Source organism: Poecilia reticulata, chromosome 5 (assembly GCF_904066995.2).
Source record: "Poecilia reticulata chromosome 5, P_reticulata-male-v2, whole genome shotgun sequence".
NCBI lineage: Eukaryota > Metazoa > Chordata > Actinopteri > Cyprinodontiformes > Poeciliidae > Poecilia > Poecilia reticulata.
This window is the reverse complement of record NC_088834.1, coordinates 32092571-32112605: the sequence shown is the minus strand read 5'-3', so window position 1 is coordinate 32112605 and position 20035 is coordinate 32092571. Positions and strand designations below refer to the sequence as shown.

Here is a 20035-nt window from a genome sequence, read left to right as displayed (position 1 = left end):
GTTCATTTTATAGAGTTAACCCCGGTGCTGCAAGTGGTCCGGTATGAAACGGGGGTGATAGAACAACGTTACCACAGCACCTTTAAATTTAAATAATCAGAATACCGAAATTGTTTCCGTTGTTTTAAAAGGTTTATGTCAGTCTGCCTTTTTCCCCATCAATACATTTCCCGACCGCCCTGCACCTTAGGGGCTTAAAAAATAAATAAATAAAAAGACGAGCACATTGAGCAAAACTCTGAAACATGAGAAGCGGGACATAAAATGGAACGATGAACTAGATGTGAATTATGGCATAAAAACAGAGAATCCAAAGCTGAACAGTGAAAAATCAACACATGATGTAAAACAAATGACAATTAGACGGCACAGCAGGTGATGAGTGAAGATTACTGAGCGTCAATAAACGATCAAATAAATCTAGCAACAGGAGAGAAACTAAAGTGGACATAGCAATAAACCAAGAGAAGATAATACTAATCAAAGGAACCTAAATGGAAATTAATGAAGAACAAAATGCAAGAATAAACTAAAAACCTAAAGTAAATACAGAGGAATAAACTTGTATGGCAAGACACTTCGAGCAATAATTAATACAGAGGACTGTATGGCTAGAATAAACAGACACTATTTCCAGATAAAAGGTAAAATAATATTGTTGAAGTGCCATGGGTTTGTTGAGACCACATCTAATACTGAGAATAAATACATATTACAGACCATAACAGTAAAGAACTTATCACTTATTTATGTTTTTAATTAGATTTGATATATTTATTTCTTCAATATTATTTTTCATGTCAGTGTTATTGTCATGAGGCTGATGACTCCATGACACTTTCAATTTGGCTCATTAGGATTTGATCAAGAACCAGGTTTGTTCTTTGTAATTTCTGTCCAGTAAAACTATTAATCTATAAATCAATAGACAGGTATAATCCATGTTTCTGTCTCATGGCATTAATGGCATTAAAAGGACCTGGAACTTTTGTTTTTCCACTGAAAGCTCTGGTTTGCACAATAAATGCCATGTGGGTGAAGTTTTATGGATGGCCCGCTGGCCCGAAAAAGGTTGAGAAACACTGAGCTAATGGTTTTGACCCTGACATGGATGTTGACGAACACGTTGAACTGTGATGTATCAACAGCGCCCCTCTGTGGACTGATACAGTAATAAATGCAATACCTTGAAACGTACTTGTGCACTGTAAAAACACAGTCCTATCAAAGATCCCCCCCCATATTCACATGCAAATATCTTAGTACACTTGAAATAAGACAAAACTAACTGACAAGTAACTATTCATCACGATGTCACCAGGTGACTCTGAACCCATCCAATCACTGAATAGATGCTTAGAACAGATAAATGTGTGGATGTGCCAAAACTTTCTCCAGCTAAACAGAAACAAAACTGAAGTTATTATCTTTGGACCTAAAGAGGAACGAACTAGAATCAATGCACAGCTTCAGTTATTACAACTAAAAACCAGCGATCAGGCCCGAAACCTGGGAGTAGTGATGGACTCTGACCTGAACCTTCAGAGCCACATTAAGACAGTCACAAAGTCGGCCTTCTATCACCTGAAGAACATCTCTAGGATTAGAGGACTTATGTCTCAGCACGATCTAGAGAAACTCATCCATGCATTTATCTTTAGCCGCATTGATTACTGCAACAGCGTCTTCACAGGTCTGACTAATAAATCAATCAAACAGCTGCAGCTGATCCAGAATGCTGCTGCTCGGGTTCTCACTAAAACCAGGAAGATAGAGCACATAACACCAGTTTTAAAGTCCCTACACTGGCTCCCTGTAGCTCAGAGAATAGACTTTAAAATACTGATGTTAGTTTATAAATCTCTGAACGGTTTAGCACCACAATACCTTAAAGATCTGTTATTACTGTACCAACCGTCTAGACCCCTCAGATCTTCTGGTTCTGGTCTGCTCTGCATCCCCAGAACCAGAACCAGACGAGGAGAAGCAGCATTCAGTTTCTACGCACCACAGATTTGGAACAAACTTCCAGAAAACTGTAAAACAGCTGAAACACTGGGTGCCTTTAAATCTCAACTTAAAACCCACCTGTTTAGAGTTGCTTATGGCTAAATTAGGGTTAGAGTGCGGGTTTTGATGTCTTCCATGTTTTTATGTCTTTAATGTTTTGAATTTTTTTTTTTTTTCTTCTTTCTTTTATGTATGGGGAAGAAAGTGAAAAATGAGGGTGGAAAACGATGAAAATTACAGTGGAATGGAAATGGAATGGAACCAGTTAAAGTCCGCGGGAGGGCAGACTCCTCTAACTATAAGTTAGTTAAATTCTGTGTGGGACGGCGGCGTCCTCTGGTAAGAAGTTAAACCCTGAGAATCCTAGGCACTGTCAGGTACAATAAAAGCAGTTAAAGTCCGCGGGAGGGCAGACTCCCCTAACTCTAAGTTAGTTAAATTCTGTGTGGGACGGCGGCGTCCCCTGCTAAAGGACGGCGGAGTCCTCTATGAAATAGTTAAATTCCGCAAAGGACGGCGGAGTCCTCTATTGTTAGTTAAATTCCGCAAAGGAAGTTAAACCCTGAGAATCCTAGGCACTGTCAGGTACAATAAAAGCAGTTAAAGTCCGCGGGAGGGCAGACTCCCCTAACTCTAAGTTAGTTAAATTCTGTGTGGGACGGCGGCGTCCCCTGCTAAAGGACGGCGGAGTCCTCTATGACATAGTTAAATTCCGCAAAGGACGGCGGAGTCCTCTATAGTTAGTTAAATTCCGCAAAGGACGGCGGAGTCCTCTATAGTTAGTTAAATTCCGCAAAGGACGGCGGAGTCCTCTATAGTTAGTTAAATTCCGCAAAGGACGGCGGAGTCCTCTATAGTTAGTTAAATTCCGCAAAGGCAGGTACAATAAAAGCAGTTAAGGTCCGCGGGAGGGCAGACTCCCCTAACTCTAAGTTAGTTAAATTCTGTGTGGGACGGCGGCGTCCCCTGCTAAAGGACGGCGGAGTCCTCTATGACATAGTTAAATTCCGCAAAGGACGGCGGAGTCCTCTATAGTTAGTTAAATTCCGCAAAGGACGGCGGAGTCCTCTATAGTTAGTTAAATTCTGCAAAGGACAACGGGAGTTTGTTTTTTTATTTTTTTTTATTTATTTTTTAAATTTCTCTCTTTCTCACTGTTTATTTCTGTTTTTATTTTAATTATGTAAAGCACTTTGAAATGCCTTGCTGCTGAAATGTGCTATACAAATAAAATTTGATTGATTGATTGATTGATTCAGCAAAATATATCAGCTGATTTTAAGTAAATAATTCCTTAATATTGATTTAAAAATAATACTAATGCCAGTAATAACAGATTTTGTCGTTTATGACGAGACATTTTTCCCATGTTGTGTTAAAAATAAAATGAAATTGTCCAGTATTCTGACTTTCTCCCACGGTTCGTACTGTTGGGTTCATTTTTCTCTCTAAATTTCCCTTGGATTTGAGTGCCCAGGTTTGTCCTGTGTGTTTCTCACTATGATGGACTGGTGACCTGTCCATGGTGGACTCAGGGTGGACATAGACACCAGTCCTCCCCACCCCCCACAATCCTGCAAAAATAATTCATATTGCACTGGGTTACAGTTACAATTTCAAGTAACACTTCTGCAAATCCAAACTGTACAGTTGTTGAAGTGGCCGTGGGTTCACCCAGGTGTTTTGCACAGCTGAATGGTTGCTATGCGAGATTAAAGGATTTCTCAAATATGCATGAAATAATCAAAGCAACACGCCAGGTATGTTTCTGATGAAGGAATAACATTATAACATGACCAATTTTTGAGCTTTAATAATAATATAATAATAATAAAAATTGTGTACTTTTTGTGTTGCCGTTTTTTTTTTTTTGTCACTATGTAAAATATTTTGAAGGTGTTGGGGGGTGGAACAGGGGTTCTCAAATGTCCAATCCCGCCTCCAAACTAAAAGTTCCTGTCTGGAGGAGAAGGGCCTCCTTCTCTGTGCTGTCCTGGCTCCGGACCCCATCATGGGACCCCGCAACGCGCTGCTCTGGACATGTCTCTGGCTCACTGCGGGCTTCTGCAGGCCAGACTCCAGTCTGAGTAACTTAACTTTGGTGCCTTATGATTTCCTCTTCGACGCGGCGGTGGAAGCCTACTACAGAGGGGACTGGCTGGCGGTCATCCTGAACATGGAGAAGGCCCTCAGGAACAAAGCTACGGTCCGAAACGTGAAGGTTCAGTGTCGGCTGCGATGTGACAACCAGTCCGCTCTCGGCGAGCCTTTACGGGACTTGGAATTTCCTATCCCCGGGGCCGGTTCGGTGGAGGATTTAAGCTTTTTCCAGAACATTCTGAAGCGGGCAGACTGTGTGAACTCGTGCGAAACCGAGAAACTCGGTTCTCCAACTTTGCATCAAGTCAGCGAGGAAGTGGAGCTGGAGTTTGGGAAGAGGACTCCGTACAACTACCTACAAGTGGCCTATTTCAAGGTAACTTCATGGTCGGACTGTAAGCTTTCAGCTTGATTCACGTTTTCATTCAGAGCTAAGACAGGTCTGCGTTGTAAACACCCAGCCCCCTCCTTCGGACGGAGACTTCTGCCACGTCTTAAATTGACTTCTGCCTCCACGTAAATTTGACGTTGGGACGTAGAAGTTCAGCATTGTGTAGTTTGAAGAGTCAAAAATAGCGGAAACGATTGAGTTTGTAAAAATAACTGTGCGCTTGGTAGTCAGTCGTTTCATTTTTAGCTATTATCAAGGCTTCTTTAGGTTTTTATGACGTGAAAATATTCTGTGTTACCCATTTGAAACAAGGTATTATTAAAAAAAAAAAAGAAAAAAAAAAGCTATACACAATCAGATGTACAATAACACAACACACGTTGTCAGAAATAATAGTTTGGCAAAAATTCAGAGAAATATGTAAAACAGACAAAACTACATCCCTTATTCATCTCTGCATCCACCGGTTTGACTGTCTCTCTGTCTCTATCTATGTTATAGACACACAGTTGAAGATTTGTGCTGCTAACCTATCAGCAGTTCCCAAAGCCATAGCAATCACCATCTTAGATTTCTCTCAGTCTAGAAACATGGTTATCATTCTGTATGTTAACTTCTGATTTTTGAAGATATTAATAAATTAGTGTCTGACATATTCTATCTCTCTAAAACGAGAGACATTTGGTCTGATTTAACCTTCAGACAGTGAGAAAAAAAACGTTCATATATATTTTTAATGTGGTGTATGTAAACTTCTGGTGTCAACTGTACCTGCAGGGTTTTTCTACCACACTTAAATTTCTATGGCAACTATGAAATTTGACATCTTCTGTCTCCTTTCCTTCACTCCATCTGTTGACTATCTCCTTTACAAATGTAATCATTTCCATTTCCATAATTGTCAGTATGTAGACACTAATATTTTAGTTCTACTCAGACTGATGCAGGACTTTCACTGTGTTTTTCGTCTGTTTTGTAAATTTATTTCACCAAGAACATCAGGCGAACAGAAGCGATCTGTGTCGTTTCAGATCAATAAGCTGGACAAGGCGGTGGCTGCTGCCCACACCTTCTCCCAGGCCAACCCAGACCACCTGGAGATGAAGCAGAACCTGGAGTACTACAGGATGATGGCAAGAGTGGAGGAGGAGAACTTCAGAGATCTGGAAGCTAAGCCACACATGGTGAGAACTAGACATGCACCAGTCTTTATATTTCACTTCTGATACTTAATTATTATTTAATGACACAGACTTAGACTGAATAGATCTGCCATTCGATTGGCAGAGTTGGGCAGCATCTAGTTACATTTACTCAATTACATTTACTTGAGTAACATTTTTGAAAAAAATTTACTTTTAGGAGTATTTTTACTATGCTGTGCTTTTTTCTTGAGTTATTTTATTATGAAGTTTCTCTACTTTTACTTGAGTAAAATTTCTGGATTTTCTACACAGAGAATGGAAAAATAAACATGTTTTAACCAAAATGTTACCAAACACAGACACACAGCTGCAGGTTTTGTTGTTTATTGAGTGAAACTGATTTGAAAAATGTTCTTTTTTGTCACGTACATGAATTATTATCATTTATGTTCTTATTTCCACTTGACTTTATATTGTGGTCCTTCTGGTGATGTAATTTTTAAATAAATGATTAATAATTTGATCAGTTACTTAGTACTTTAGTAGGCTTTTTACCAGATACTTTTTTTTTTTACTCTTGCTTGAGTAATTTATTGGATCGTTACTTTTTTACTTTTTATTCTAGTGAAATATTTTGTTCATATTTTACTTGAATAAAAATATGTTGATGTAGTTCTACTCTAACTTGAGTCAAATTTTTGGGTGCTCTGCCCAACTTGGTAGATCAGACACATACCTGATAATTGATACCCGATCTGGAATTGTTTTCAAAATCGGTAACGTGGCGTCTTTCCTCAGGCTGAGTTTCTGCTGGGGAAGAGCTTCTATAGCGACGACTCTTTTGGCCTGGCAGCCAAACACTTTGAGAACGCCCTGGAGGAATACTTCACCGCCTACAAGGAGTGCAGAGCTCTGTGTGAGGGGGGGTACCGCTTCGACGGATACACCTACATGGAGTACAGCGCCGACCTGTTCCAGGCCATGACAGGTGAGGCAGAGGAGGTGAAATGCGTTTGCATGCTGCATCTTCATGTTTCATGGCGCTCATGTAAATGTGACTGTTTGTGTCAGATCACTACATGCAGCTGCTGAACTGCAAGCAGCGCTGCTCTCTGGAACTGGCCTCTGCTGCTGGCAGAGACGCTCCTTTCGAGGACTTCCTGCCCTCTCACTTCAACTACCTGCAGTTCTCCTACTACAACAGTAAGTCTGTCAGTCTGTCGATGTGAGATGGAGTCAGACTAGAGCACACGTCGGTGTCTAGACCAGCTCATACCTGTTGTGTGTTTTCACCTTTTGTCACGTTACAACTGAGGGTGAACGTCTATCGTATCGTTTATTGTGATAAATTCCTTATCATGACGGGATTTTGATTTATCTTTATGATAAATTCCAATTAATGATGTTTAAATAAAAACAACTAAAACTGTCGGTATTGTGGGATTTTTTTTTACTATTTTCCTCCGCTGTTTGTCAAATAAGAGCATCAAGGCATATCAATAAGCTTGAAAATATGACTACTGGTAAAAGCAGTTACTGTGTAGTGATGCAAAGTCACATGTCTTTATGTGACCGGCTTCTCAAATACGTGTGTTACAATTGGATATGTATTTCTAGAGCAGCATAGAGCTTAATGTTTTGGAGAACTATTTGGTTTGAATATCTGTAGAATAAAACGAGTCGTCCTCACAGGCTGAGCGATCCGGACAACTTCTGTCAGGCAGAATGGGCAAATATTGCTTTGTTAAAATTCCGTTCTAAAATTATAGTAAAAATGTTTATATAACTTCCAGAAGTTAACCAAGAAGTCAAGACACTCATCAGCATCATGTTTTGCTGAAAATGGTCACATTCAGAAAGCTTGGAATGAGAAAATAAACCTCCCAACGAGGCTCAACCCCAAGGCGACCCGACCTGACCGAAGCAGATAATGCTGCTGCTCCTCCCCCTCTTCCTTTTTGCAGGTGAGAAGTATGAGCAGGCCATAGAGTGTGCCAAGACCTTCCTGTTGTTCCACCCTGAGGACCAGATGATGAACCAGAACCTCAACTATTATTCTGCTGTGCTGGGTGAGGAAAAGGCCGCGGCCATATCAGCCAGACAGGTACTGTCACATTCACAACGCTTGACTTGATCGATTTTATCAGTGTTACTGCTGAAGGACAGGAAGACCACCTTTTTAATATCTGCTGACAGAAAAAAACACCAGTTAAACTCCCCATCAAGAGGCAGCTTTGTTTTTGAAAATCGGTTAAGTTTTGGCTTGACGGCTCATTAAAATGTGTCATGTTCTTCAGTCACACAGTGTAAAATATCTTTTTTTGCATCAAAATTTAGATCTGATTATGAAAAGAAATAGTCCTGAAATGCTTTTCTTTTTTAATTCCGTTTTTTTTCTAAAGTAGACAATCTGAACCTTTGAAAATGTCTTTGTAGATCAGTTTCTTTTACACTGCAAAAATACAAAATCTTAGCAAGTATTTTTGATTTTCTATTTTTTTCTAGTTCAAATATCTTAATACACTTGAAATAAGAGTAAACTAGCTAACAAGTAACTTCTCAGAAAGATATAGCAGCTTGTTTTAAGACAATAATTCCTTTATATGATAAAAAACTTTTAGTTTCATTGGCAGATTATTTCAATATCTTGTTATAATTGAAATAATTTGTCACTGCAACAAGTAGTTTTTCATTAATATTAAGGAATTATTCACTCAAAATGAGCTCAAATTTTCTGATGAAAAGTTATTTTTAAGTTAGTTTTTGTCTTATTTCAAGTGTAAGATATTTTCACTTGAAACTAAACCAAAACTACTTGGTAAGATGTGTTTTTGCAGTACACCTTCGCTTTTATCAGAACCTCAAAGAATAGTAAAATGACTGATAATTAGTTGACTTTGTGTTTATTAGATGTGTCACAAGCTGGGATTTGGTGTCTGCTCTGTAACCAGGTGGTGAAGCAGTACATCCAGCAGTCCATACTGGAGAAGGAGCTGCTGTACTTTGGATATGAAGCTTTTGGAATCACCTTCGTAGATCCGGTGAGAAAACAAAACCATCCTCGTCCTGTTTTTCCTTGTTGTTATGGAAGACCGATAACTGAAAATTCTCCTTTTAACATGCAAATGTTGTTTTCACTGCAAGGACACTTGGACTCCAGAGGATGTGATGCCAAAGAAGCTGAGGAACAAACACAAGTAAGATTCACGGCACTTCGGCAAATTGAAGTGCCGAAGTGCATCGCAATGTTACTTTATTCTTGACACGCCTATTATAATACATGTGTTTTCAATTTACATGTGTTATGGATGTGAATATCTTACTTTGTTCAGCAGAATATTTACTACTGCAGAAAGCCCACGTGTGTTAGATTTTAACCTGCAGAAACGTTTCACGCAATCTTGCTCTTAATGGGAAGTTTCAGAAAACAAATCAAAAATGTGTAAAATTACACTTACATAAACGTACCAACATCATCAAACAAACAGCTCATCAGGGATTTGGATACTTTTGTTAAACTGGAATTAATTTTCCCACCACAACTACATGTTTGCTGTGAAACTTGCCACATTATGTGGCACTAATGTCCACATCCAACATAGAAAAATGAGCTGTGATGTAAAACAATCGTTGAATTAATCTTATTTAGTAATCGATTCATTGTTAAAAAGGCGATATGCTGAAAGAAAAACACTCTCAGAGCAGTACTGAAGCCAAAAACAAGTAACAAAATAAAACTAAGCAAAAAAAAAAAAAAGTAAATAAATAAAAATAAAAAAAATACACGATTTACATTTAAGACAAAACACCTTTCTCTGTAAGCACGTTCTACCCAGAACTCTTCAAGTGGGATAGTTTTAGTTTAACCGGGTTCTGGTCCAGTAGACAATGAATTCATGGAATAGAAATCTGCTTTTTTTGTCCCACTCTGGGGAAATCCAGTTGAATTAGCATTTTAATGTATTTATTACATTGTCTAAGAAGGATATAGAGGTTTGCCCCGTCCTTCTGAGCTCCAAAACCAAAATTTGACCAAGAAATTTGGGTTTTTGAACACATTTACCACTTGATTGTTTGAAATATGTAGTGTATTTCTAGCAAAAATATTCCTTACAACATAGATAAAAATAAGTAACTTATCAGAAATATATAGCAGCTTTTAACATCAAACTTAGTTTGATGATAAAGTTAAAAAAGTGGTAAAAAGGAGTCATTTTACAAAAACTTTCCTTCACACTGAACATCTAACAAACAAAAGACATCCACCACCCAGTGTGTTGGGAGGGTTTAAAAGTTATCAAAGTAATCTAAACTATTGCAAAATATAAAAATTAATAACAGATTTTGGTTTCAAAGCTAACTAAAAAAAAAATCTAAATTGACAGAATTTATTATTTACAAAAAAATCAACATAGTTAAAAGAAAAATCTGCACAATGTGGCAAATTTTTCCCATCCAATTGATCGTCAGAATAATTGATAGCTGCGGGCCTACATACAAGCTCCTGCAGTGTGAGTTATGTTGATCTCCATCCACTCCTCTGTCACTTTGGAATAACTCTGCATATCTCAGAGCCGAGAGAGAGACTGCAGCGAGGATCACGGAGGAGATCGGAAACCTGATGAAGGAGATTGAAACTCTGGTTGAGGAGAAGAAGAAGGATTCTTCGGACATGGCCAAGATGGTCGCGCCCCAAGAAGGTGACCGTCCAAACGCCAGAGTCCATTGGGACGCTTCATCCAAGAGCAACAGAAATGTACTGTGACCTGCGTCCTCTAGGGGGTGCCGTGCTGTTCGATAACATCAGAGTTACCATGACATCCAAGCAGCTGAACGGCTCTCAGCGGGTGCTGCTGGATGAGGTGATCAGCGACGATGACTGCAGGGAGCTGCAGCGCCTCTCCAACGTGAGTCCAAACAAAAAGGAGATTCGTCCTGGATGGCTTTTGTGAGAGAGCGTGTCACATCAGCGTAACCATCCTACACTCCTCTCCCAGGCTGCCGCTCTGAAAGGCGACGGCTACAGTGGGCACCCATCCCCACACACACCTAGTGAGATGTTCCAGGGGGTCACCATCCTGAAGGCTATCAAGGTCAGCTTATTTTATTTTACAGAAGAGTGGATAACTGGGTTGTAGAAAACGTACTGTCACCTTCCTGAAAATAATGGCCTAAGCCATTATTGACAAAAGTGATTATGGTTAAAAAGAAAAACAAACAAACAAAAAAAATATATATTTTTTAAACCAAAATCAATTTTTTCAAAAATGACTTAGGCCATTATTTTCAGAAAACTTATGAACTTCATAAGTTTTATAACTTCATAAGTTTCCTGAAAATAATGGCCCAAGTCATTTTTGACAAAAGTGATTTTGGTAAAAAAAAAAAAAAAACTCTTTGTTTCCAAAATATGAGACTCAGGCCATTATTTTAGGATATGATACATAATTATATATTTTAAAGTGTGTCTTCTCACCTGATAGTCCAGTAAACTCGGTTTGATTGGGGACCAAAGTTGCATTTTCGGCTGTTTCTGTTCGCTTTCTCACTACATTGTGTCAAACGATTCAGTCATTACAAAACATGTCGAGAGGAGCCAGTTGAGGTGCCTCGGGCATCTGGTCAGGATGCCTCCTGGACGCCTCCCTGGTGAGGTGTTCCGGGCACGTCCCACCAGGAGGAGGCCTTGGGGAAGACCCAGGACACCCTGGAGGGACTATGTCTCTCGGCTGGCCTGGGAACGCCATGGGATTCCCCCGGAGGAGCTGGAAGAAGTGGCTGGGGAGAGGGAAGTCTTGGCCTCCCTTCTGAAGCTGCTGCCCCCGCGACCCGACCCCGGATAAGCGGAAGAAAATGGATGGATGGATGGATGGATGGTTCCCCTCCTCGGCTGTGGTGGCGCTGCACCAATAATCACTGAAGGAAACGACACAAAAACCTCAGAAGAAAACATGAGCGCAACTTCAACTTCCCTCTTCACTAAGCGTAAACAGATATGCTGTGGCGTCAGATTCTGGAGGTTGTAAGATTTCTCTTTTGTCATTGGTAAAAGACCTCGAGCTATTTCTCCCACCAGCATTAGATTCTGGCGTCTGTTTTGGTTGTATTTACCCAGAATGCCAAACACATTTACACACGCACTTCTCACTGTGTGTAGAGAGACAAGCCTTTGTCATTTGGCCCGCTCCATGCTGGCCGTTATATTGTGTTTTTATGTTTCGTAGCTCGGCCAGGAGGGGAAGGTTCCTCTGAAGAGCGCTCGTATGTTCTTCGACCTGAGTGAGAAAGTCCGGAAGGTGTTGGAGTCCTACTTCCGACTGGACACGCCTCTGTACTTCTCCTACTCTCATCTGGTGTGTCGCTCTGCCGTCGATGGTGAGCTCAGCCACTAGGGGGTGATCATGCTCTCTGTCTGAGACTTGCACAGCTTACGGAAAACCACTTCCAGTTTGCAGTGATGAGACTAGTTCAGTCGAATGTAAGAGTAAAGTTAGAAAGATTTTTTTATGAACAGTAGTGCAAATGTGATGTATGTTATTGTAATGTGTTTTTTTGTTTATGGCTTCATAAACAAGTTAATAACAGAGTTTATTAATGTGACCAAGCCTCAAATTCCAACTACTTCCCAGTAAAACACGAAAGTGAAATTACTTCCACATATAAGATCGTAGCTCCACCATAATCAAAGACAACACTTACTTAAATAATTTGGTGGGGATTGAGTCTAACATAGCAAAGTTAATATTGATGCAGCTAGCACAAACCTGCTGCAGAGCAGAAAATGCAGTGACTTTAAACCTAAACACTGCAGATATACAGTATGATCTAAGCACACCAGTAAGTTGACCTCTGAATAATTCAAATAAATAGGGGTTAGGAGTGGCCTAGTCAAAGTCTGAAACTAAACGAAATTGAGATTCCCTTGCAGGATCTTACAGAGGCAGTTGCGCAAAAAAAAAAAAAGAAAATATCCAGTCAAAATACTGCCAGAAGGCAAAAAAAAGAACATATTTTCTAAGAAAATAAAGTATTTAATGTTAGAGGTGTTTCTCATAAGCTAATTTTTAGTTGAACCCAGGTTTTGCTGCAAATTTGTGCACTTAGTTACGGTGAGCCAAAAAAAAAAAAAGAAATATGTAAACAGCAAAATACTTTTCCATGGTGCTATTATTGCTAGGTGCTCCACCTGGATTTGTCAGCCTGATGTGCTGCAGGTCAGAGGTCGTGTGACAGTGGGATGGTTAACTTGTCTTTGTGCTGCCGCTCGTTCAGAAAAGCAGGAGGACCGGAAGGACCTAAGCCATCCTGTTCACGTCGACAACTGTGTCCTGGTTTCCGACCTCAATCAGTGTAAAAAAGAACCTCCTGCTTACACTCACAGAGACTACAGGTGAGGTAAAAAAAAACATTCTGAGGAGATCTTTGTGTTTTTTGTTCTCTGCCTAACGTTGCAGTGTCGTTCTTTCAGTGCCATCTTGTATCTAAATGATGACTTTGAGGGAGGAGAGTTCATTTTCACTGAGCTGGATGCAAAAACAGTCACCGTAAGTAACAGCAGGGGCTGATGGGAAAATGAGTGACACTAAGTAAGGGGCATTTCTGGAAGATTAGTGTTCTGAACAAAAACTAGTTGTTGATTGAGTTCATCCGAGTTAAAATGAATGAATTCATGTTCATAGTTCACCATCCATCTAGATATTTTGAACTAAGTTCACAGATCCAACTACAACTAATTCTTTCTGATTTCAAATAAAGTGTGTGTACATATTGGTGCCACTGCCTGTCCTTTGTTTTATTGTTCCCTGTTGTCTTTGCAAGAGACGAATTCCTAAAACAACATGTCTTATTCGCATATTTTAATATATTTAATCACACAAAAGAAAACTTTGACCAAAAAGTGTCCATTTTAGCTGCTGTCTTTATTGCGGTCATTCTTAATCCTCTTACTAGCATCAATATGACACAGATGAGATTTGTCAGGAGTTTTCTTTATCCCTTTAAGCTGTTATTGCAAAGTCAAAAACCCACCGTAATTCAGAATAGTCAAAAACTGGAAGCTGGAGTTGTCTTGGACATAAAGTACTCATCACACAATTATTTTACAATTATTAAACAATGCAACAAAGAGAAATTGAGGGCCCATGTATGTATTTCATAAGTTTATCAGTCCACCACAATGTTTCTCTTTAATCTTAATGCTGGAACTTTTATAATTTTTCACCACAAGAATTTCGGTGACAAATTTAACTCTTTAATGGAAAGCTTTTTTTTTTTTTTTTGCTGTGTTTTCTTTTAATTTACTATTAAATAGCAAGAAACATCCAGGAAATTTGTAACTTAAAAAAAAGACTAAAGCACTTTTACTTTACTAGACTTGGTTTTGTGTTTTGAAAAAAAGTTTTACTTATTGTTGCTGGGAGTAGACTAAGTTTTTCTAGACCAAGTAAACTGAAAAAAATTACCCCAAAAGTTAGGAAACACTTTGCCATTCAATATGATGGAAAAGTTAGCTCTTTGTTTAATTAGCATATTGCACATTTAATTTATTGATGAACTTTTAAAGAAAAATTACAACAGAATTATTTTGTGTTTCTAGTTAGTGGTCTAGTGATTTTTGGACATCAGTGGACAAATTAAAAAAAAAAAAAAAAAAACATCACTGATGTAAATTAAATACATCTCTGTTGTTCTTTCCGTTACTCATCCACAACACGGCTGGAGGGAGGAGTTACCAGCTGCAGCTTCTCCTCACTCCATTTCCTGTCTGTAAACAAATAAAAACCCCTCAGTACCCCGGCTCTGTCCCCATGAAATATCCCAAGTTTACCCTAAAAGAAACTGCTTCAATTTTTCGCTTCCCCTCCAAAACGTATCACTTCACCACCAATGTTCTCAATATCTCAAAAACGTGACCTGAACTCATGAATACAGTGTTTGAAACGTGTTTGTGCACAACACTGAAACAGAGGGTGAGGGGTGAAAACAGTGTCCCAAAACACTGTTACCGAGGTCCACTTAACCTTGTTCAGTAGCATTTACTACGTTTTGAACTTAATGGTCAGGATAATAGTTCTAAGCAATACTAGGCAATACCTCTCTAATACATCTCTTACAAACAGAGATCACACATGCAGACTTAATGAGAGGCAGTCGTTAACTACGCTAACTATTTAAACTAAACAAAGCGACAACGTGCTTTTTTACTGCAGAAATCACTAGAGAAAAACTGGAAAAACAAGAGGTGGGAAAGAAAAGGAAAAGAAGGAAATAAGAATGGAGCAGAGAAAGAAGTGCAAAGAAAGAAAACACCCTAGAAGTCGGCCCAGAAAACAGGGAAACCACTGTGATAACTCATCTTACTCATTTATTAGGGCTCTACGAGTTTAACACGTTAATTACGATGAATCAATTTCATAGATTTTAACATATTAAACATTTTTAATGGGTTTAACCACTTTTTTTTTTGTTTTACACATAAAAGTCCAGACCCAGAACTTTTGTATTCATGTATTTCTGAACACATGAATACAAAATACATGAATACCAATCACAGACGTCCCTGATGCTAACGTCAGCGTCCGCACCCACATTTCTGAAAAAGCTCCATGAATGATCAGGAGTTATTGAAACACTGGAAAGACGAATGGATAGAATATCACTCTGCTCCAATCTGATGATTAAAAAAAATAAGATTAGAAACAATAAATGTATTTGTTGTTCAGCTCATATGTCTATCCAATAATTTAGCAACAAAAGGGGATTTTGAATTAAAAATGTTTCTTGCTTTGTCAATATATTTTCATTACTTTGCTAGTTATGGGCTCCACCATCAAGTCAAATTAAAAAAATTGACTGACTGATGGCCACAGTTTTCAGATTTTTGTTAGTACATAAACATGTCCTTTATGTTGCCTCTCAGAGCAACGTTGACGTAATGGTTCATCACATACAATCCTAATATTATAAACAGATGTAAAACGATGCACTGTGACGATGTTAAAAGTGCTGAGCTCGCGTGTCGCTCACGTCGTAACAGATGGTAGATTAAACGTTCGTCTTCATGCCCTCTGCAGGCCGAGGTTCACCCCCGCTGCGGCCGGGTTGTCGGGTTTGGAGCAGGGAAAGAAAACCCTCACGGCGTCCGGGCCGTCACTAAAGGTCAAAGATGTGCAGTGGCTCTGTGGTTCACCTTGGATCCCACTCACGAAGAAAAGGTAATGCAGCTAACACTCGTCCGCTGACTTCGCTCAATATGAACAAATGAAAAAGAAAAGTGTTTTATTTGGAGGTGTTCTACCTTTTAAGTTTGTCTTTTTTTTGCCCTTACCAGGAGAGAATCCAGGCTCAGGACATGCTGAACATGTTTTCCACACCTGTAAATGAAGAGTTCAGTCAGAAAGAGTCACAGGACCCCGGTGAGTCTGGGCCGGCTGCTTCACAGGCCGACCAGTTGGCAACGGATAAACGGGAAAAGAAACCGGACACAACTTCTGCTGGAAAATCAGCCGATCGGCCAGAGGGCACGGCTGAGAAAAAAAGGACTACCAAACCTGCTGCTATGGCCAAAGCTCCGGCCAAAGCAAAAAACAAAGCTGGAGACACAACCAAGGCCGCAGCTGCCACCAAAGCCGCAAAACAGAAAGCGAAGCAGGGCAATAAAAAAGGTGCAGCTCCTGCTGTTAAAAAGACGATAAAAGGTTCCTCCAAGAAGGACTCAGCATCAGCCTCTGATAACGAAAGTGGAAAAGATGAGCTGTGACATGTGCAGGTGTGAGTGTGTCGATGTGGTGTCTACTTTTTTTTTGTTTTTTACTTCTCAAGGTCTTCACTGTGGATGAATGAATAAAAGGAAATGGTGTGTTACAATAATTGAACTTGCTTTGAAATGCATTATTGGGCACCTTTCAGAGTTAAAAAGGTAAACGAGTGAAGAGTTTCTGACCCACTGTGTCCGTCTGCTGTAGTTCCATTACAAATGTGCACAAACCTTCGTCTGTTTTCTGCTAATGTCAAAAAAACACAACTTACCAATTGCGACGTTTTCATGAAATAGAAAATTACATTAAAATAACACATAAATAAACTTGTTCATGCAATAAGTCACAAAAAATCATGGCAGTAGTAACACTTGGCTGTTGATCGCGTGAAAAAGTGCAGTTTTGCGAAATATTTATTTTTATACGGCTGAAAAAACCACATCATGTCCCTGGGCTGCTGTTTCAATGAGTGTTGAGGAGTAACTGTTCATTTCACCGATGGGCAGCTAAATCCCTGATGGTCACTGATCTGAGGTTACCTACAGCCTACATGTACGAAGGTGTGAAAAGTTTCTTACTGTATTTTTATCTGCTTTCTGGTGAGTCGGAGAGAAATCACAGTGAAACAATGTGACCTTTATCCAATTAGTCGAATCGAACCAGCTGTGAGGTGAGGCAATTAGTTTAACTTTGTTTTGTTTTTATGATGCTATGAGTTAAAAATAAAGTGAATTTAAAAGTACTGCGTACATTTCCTGCAGGGACTGATCAGATTTCTTTGGGTCAGAAGAAATACTTAGAGCTTTTGATCAAGTTGTCTCATTGCATGATTTATTAGCATAGCTAGCTTCTACAACTCAAGTTAGCATGTCCAGAGACAGAGGAAGGTCCACTATTGTCTCAACAGTCAACAGAATATTTTCCCCAGAGTCTTGAGAACCATCACAATATTTACTGGGCAGATGTGAGACTGGACTTCATGTTCTTTTTGGTCATCAGTGGTTTTAGCCTTGAACTAGCTGCTGCATTTTTCTCCAGTTGTGGATTATGGCTCTCAATGTGGTCTGCTGATGTCCCAGAGTCTTACTAATGACTTTTCCAAGAAAGGTTTTATTAAGTCTGACCAGGTAAATTCATCTCAGCTTTCTAGGAAACAAGTAGATAGTTTCTGATTAAACACAGGGAACACTTTTTTTTTTTTTACATGGAACCAGGAACATGAGAGAGTCTTTATATGTAACTTTTAATGCATATTTAAATGCAAATATGCATTAAAAGTTGCATTAAAAGTGTCAACTTAGTGTCATTTACCAAACGATACTTAATGACAACAGTCATAAACATTCAAGAAGACTCCTTCATGTTCATGACGTGTTATGTTTTGTTTATGATGACAATATAATGTCAGCTTTTTCTCCAAAATCATCTTTTGAAATCCGAGAACAAGAGAAATCCAAATGACTGCGCAAATCTGACACCACTCCATTTTTGTCTGCATTTTGTGAAGAAGGAAGTGGCGCTCAGTGTCTTCTTCAGAGGTTTTCATGTCATTTCCTTCGGCGGTTCTTGGTGCACAGTTGAGGAAGGGGTTTGGATCGTTTGACACGGTGCAGAGTGAAAGCGAACTACACCAACTGAAAATGTAACCAACTTTGGTCTCCAAACAGAGTCTACCAGACTATCAGCGACTGACAGATGAAACTCATCTGGAGTATATTTTATTTTACTGAACATGACTGTACATTACTTCTATAAATGATTTTGTTTAGCAGTACAAAACTTATGGTTGGTGAACTACCAAGAAAACATCCACTATTACTTATGCTAACAAACTGTAGATACTTTATGAAAGAGTTCTGCAATGGAAAGTAAAGTGTGTATGTGTATACTGGTTCCACTGCTGGCCTTACAGATGAAGTCCATGTCATGATTACGAGTCAGCTTTGGCATGTGAACCAAGTGTTCAGTGTAACATTCCTTTAACCCTGTTCAAACACATAGTTGAGTTGGTGTACACACCCACCAACTCGAGCTGTGAGCTCATAGAACAGCATCAAGTCCATCCCTGGTTGTAGACAAAAGCAGATTCTGTCCAGTCCCACTGCAGAGATCTCTGATGAATCTCTTTAAGGTACTTTTTTATTTTAGTACGATTGAGCTCGCAGGCGTCCTCATGAAGGTCAGATGGAGTCGGCTGCCGCGCGCAAGACGACCCTCCCACAGTAATGAATACATGAGCAGGATCCCTCGGCTCCGCTGCAGCGTGCTCACTCGTGTCCCGCTGTCAGTGCTTTCTTTGTGTCATCTTTCTCCCCTTCGTTCGCAAGAGGGAGAGAGGCGCACACAGGCAACTTTGTTTTTTCTTTTGTGTTTGAGGCTCATGGATTCACCCATTGTTTCTGCAACACAGAGGAGTGGAGCAGAGGGAGGGTGGCCGGTGGCTGGGTGGGTCAGCGTGAGTACAGTAGACAACGGGGATCTACTCCGCGATTGGCACAGCCATCTCTGACTGTCCACGCTGCATTTTGATGCGTGTGGTGCAGATTGTTAATCTAAAGTCTAAATTTGATTGTCTTCATTCAGAAAATGTCCTCTGAGTGTCTCAGAGTGTGTCCTTCTTGGCACGGTAGCATGGTGGTTCCTGGAGACAGCACTAGTGGGTTTAGATTGGTCACAAGCAGGACATGGAGCCCAAACTGTGACTCTGGCCACGGAGGGCCGACTTTGGTCCTCTGTCTGCTGAAGACACCATCTGGCAAAGAAGGTGTTTCGGTAGCAGGTTTCAATATTAGACTCTCACTAGTCTACGTAAAAAAACAATGTGTCCTTGCTCATTTATTGAGCTGTGGAAAAATGGACAACCTGCAGGTTTGCGGAGCATTACAGTTCAAATAAAAGTCAAACTGTATCTCAGTTCCATTGCTGCTACTGCTCTGGGCTCTTGTGTCTAAAACCAATCTTGTGTTTTTTTGAAACAAAGGGCTCCTTTGTTTTGGTGGTTGTTCAAATGGATGCCTGTCCAATGACTTCAACTCCTCCATCAACCATCTCCTTATTCTTCTATAGAACTAGGATCACAGCCGTGCCGGTCTGGGCATGGGACCATTGCTGAGAGGGATCTATAGAGCCAGACTGCTGCAGGAAAAGGAATAGAAACACTTTAAAGCAAGTCGTGATTGCAGTTAATACAGGTGACGACTGACTGGCCTCAGCATGCCATGTGGTTTGCATGATGCTGTTTTGAAAATCTTGACTTTTAACCTAAATTTGTTTCTAGTCTCATAAATCATTTTGATAGTAGAAATCAGATGTGTGTTTTGTCCTTTCACTTTACTAAACGGTCAGTAAACAGTTAAAATTCATCACTTACACCCACTTTATGAAAAGATTGTTTGTTTTTTTACTCAAATCAGATAAATTCTTTCCTGATTTAGGTCAGTTACGATTACCAACATTGTTAATGTTTGCTAAGCAGCACTCCACTGCCAACAGAATGATGTTCACAGCTTTGCAAGCCATGATCACACTCATGCCAAAGGACAATTACTGAGAAACCAGTTAACCTGACAGTCTTGTTTTGGGCCAGTTTACCTGAAGAGATCATAAGCCAACCCAGTCAAGTGATTGGTTGT

General features: G+C 39.8%; 1 protein-coding gene across 1 annotated transcript; it reads left to right on the top strand.

The window, feature by feature from the left end:
• The first annotated feature begins 3929 nt into the window (after positions 1 to 3929).
• p3h1 (prolyl 3-hydroxylase 1) lies at positions 3930 to 16515 on the top strand. Its single transcript, XM_008410269.3, has 15 exons — positions 3930 to 4486; positions 5533 to 5685; positions 6445 to 6634; positions 6718 to 6849; positions 7611 to 7750; positions 8598 to 8687; positions 8791 to 8843; positions 10219 to 10346; positions 10426 to 10553; positions 10644 to 10739; positions 11871 to 12021; positions 12919 to 13036; positions 13115 to 13190; positions 15720 to 15860; positions 15977 to 16515. The coding sequence occupies exons 1-15, from the start codon at positions 4022 to 4024 to the stop codon at positions 16403 to 16405; spliced, it is 2490 nt and encodes an 829-aa protein (XP_008408491.1). The 5' UTR covers positions 3930 to 4021; the 3' UTR covers positions 16406 to 16515.
• The last annotated feature ends 3520 nt before the right edge of the window (positions 16516 to 20035 follow it).

Excerpts from the sequence above, each read along its gene's own strand:
- p3h1 (XM_008410269.3), top strand. The coding sequence starts at position 4,022 with ATGGGACCCCGCAACGCGCTGCTCTGGACATGTCTCTGGCTCACTGCG. Across the intron at positions 4,487-5,532 it reads TACAAGTGGCCTATTTCAAG|ATCAATAAGCTGGACAAGGC; the intron begins GTAACTTCATGG and ends GTGTCGTTTCAG. Across the intron at positions 8,844-10,218 it reads AAGCTGAGGAACAAACACAA|AGCCGAGAGAGAGACTGCAG; the intron begins GTAAGATTCACG and ends TGCATATCTCAG.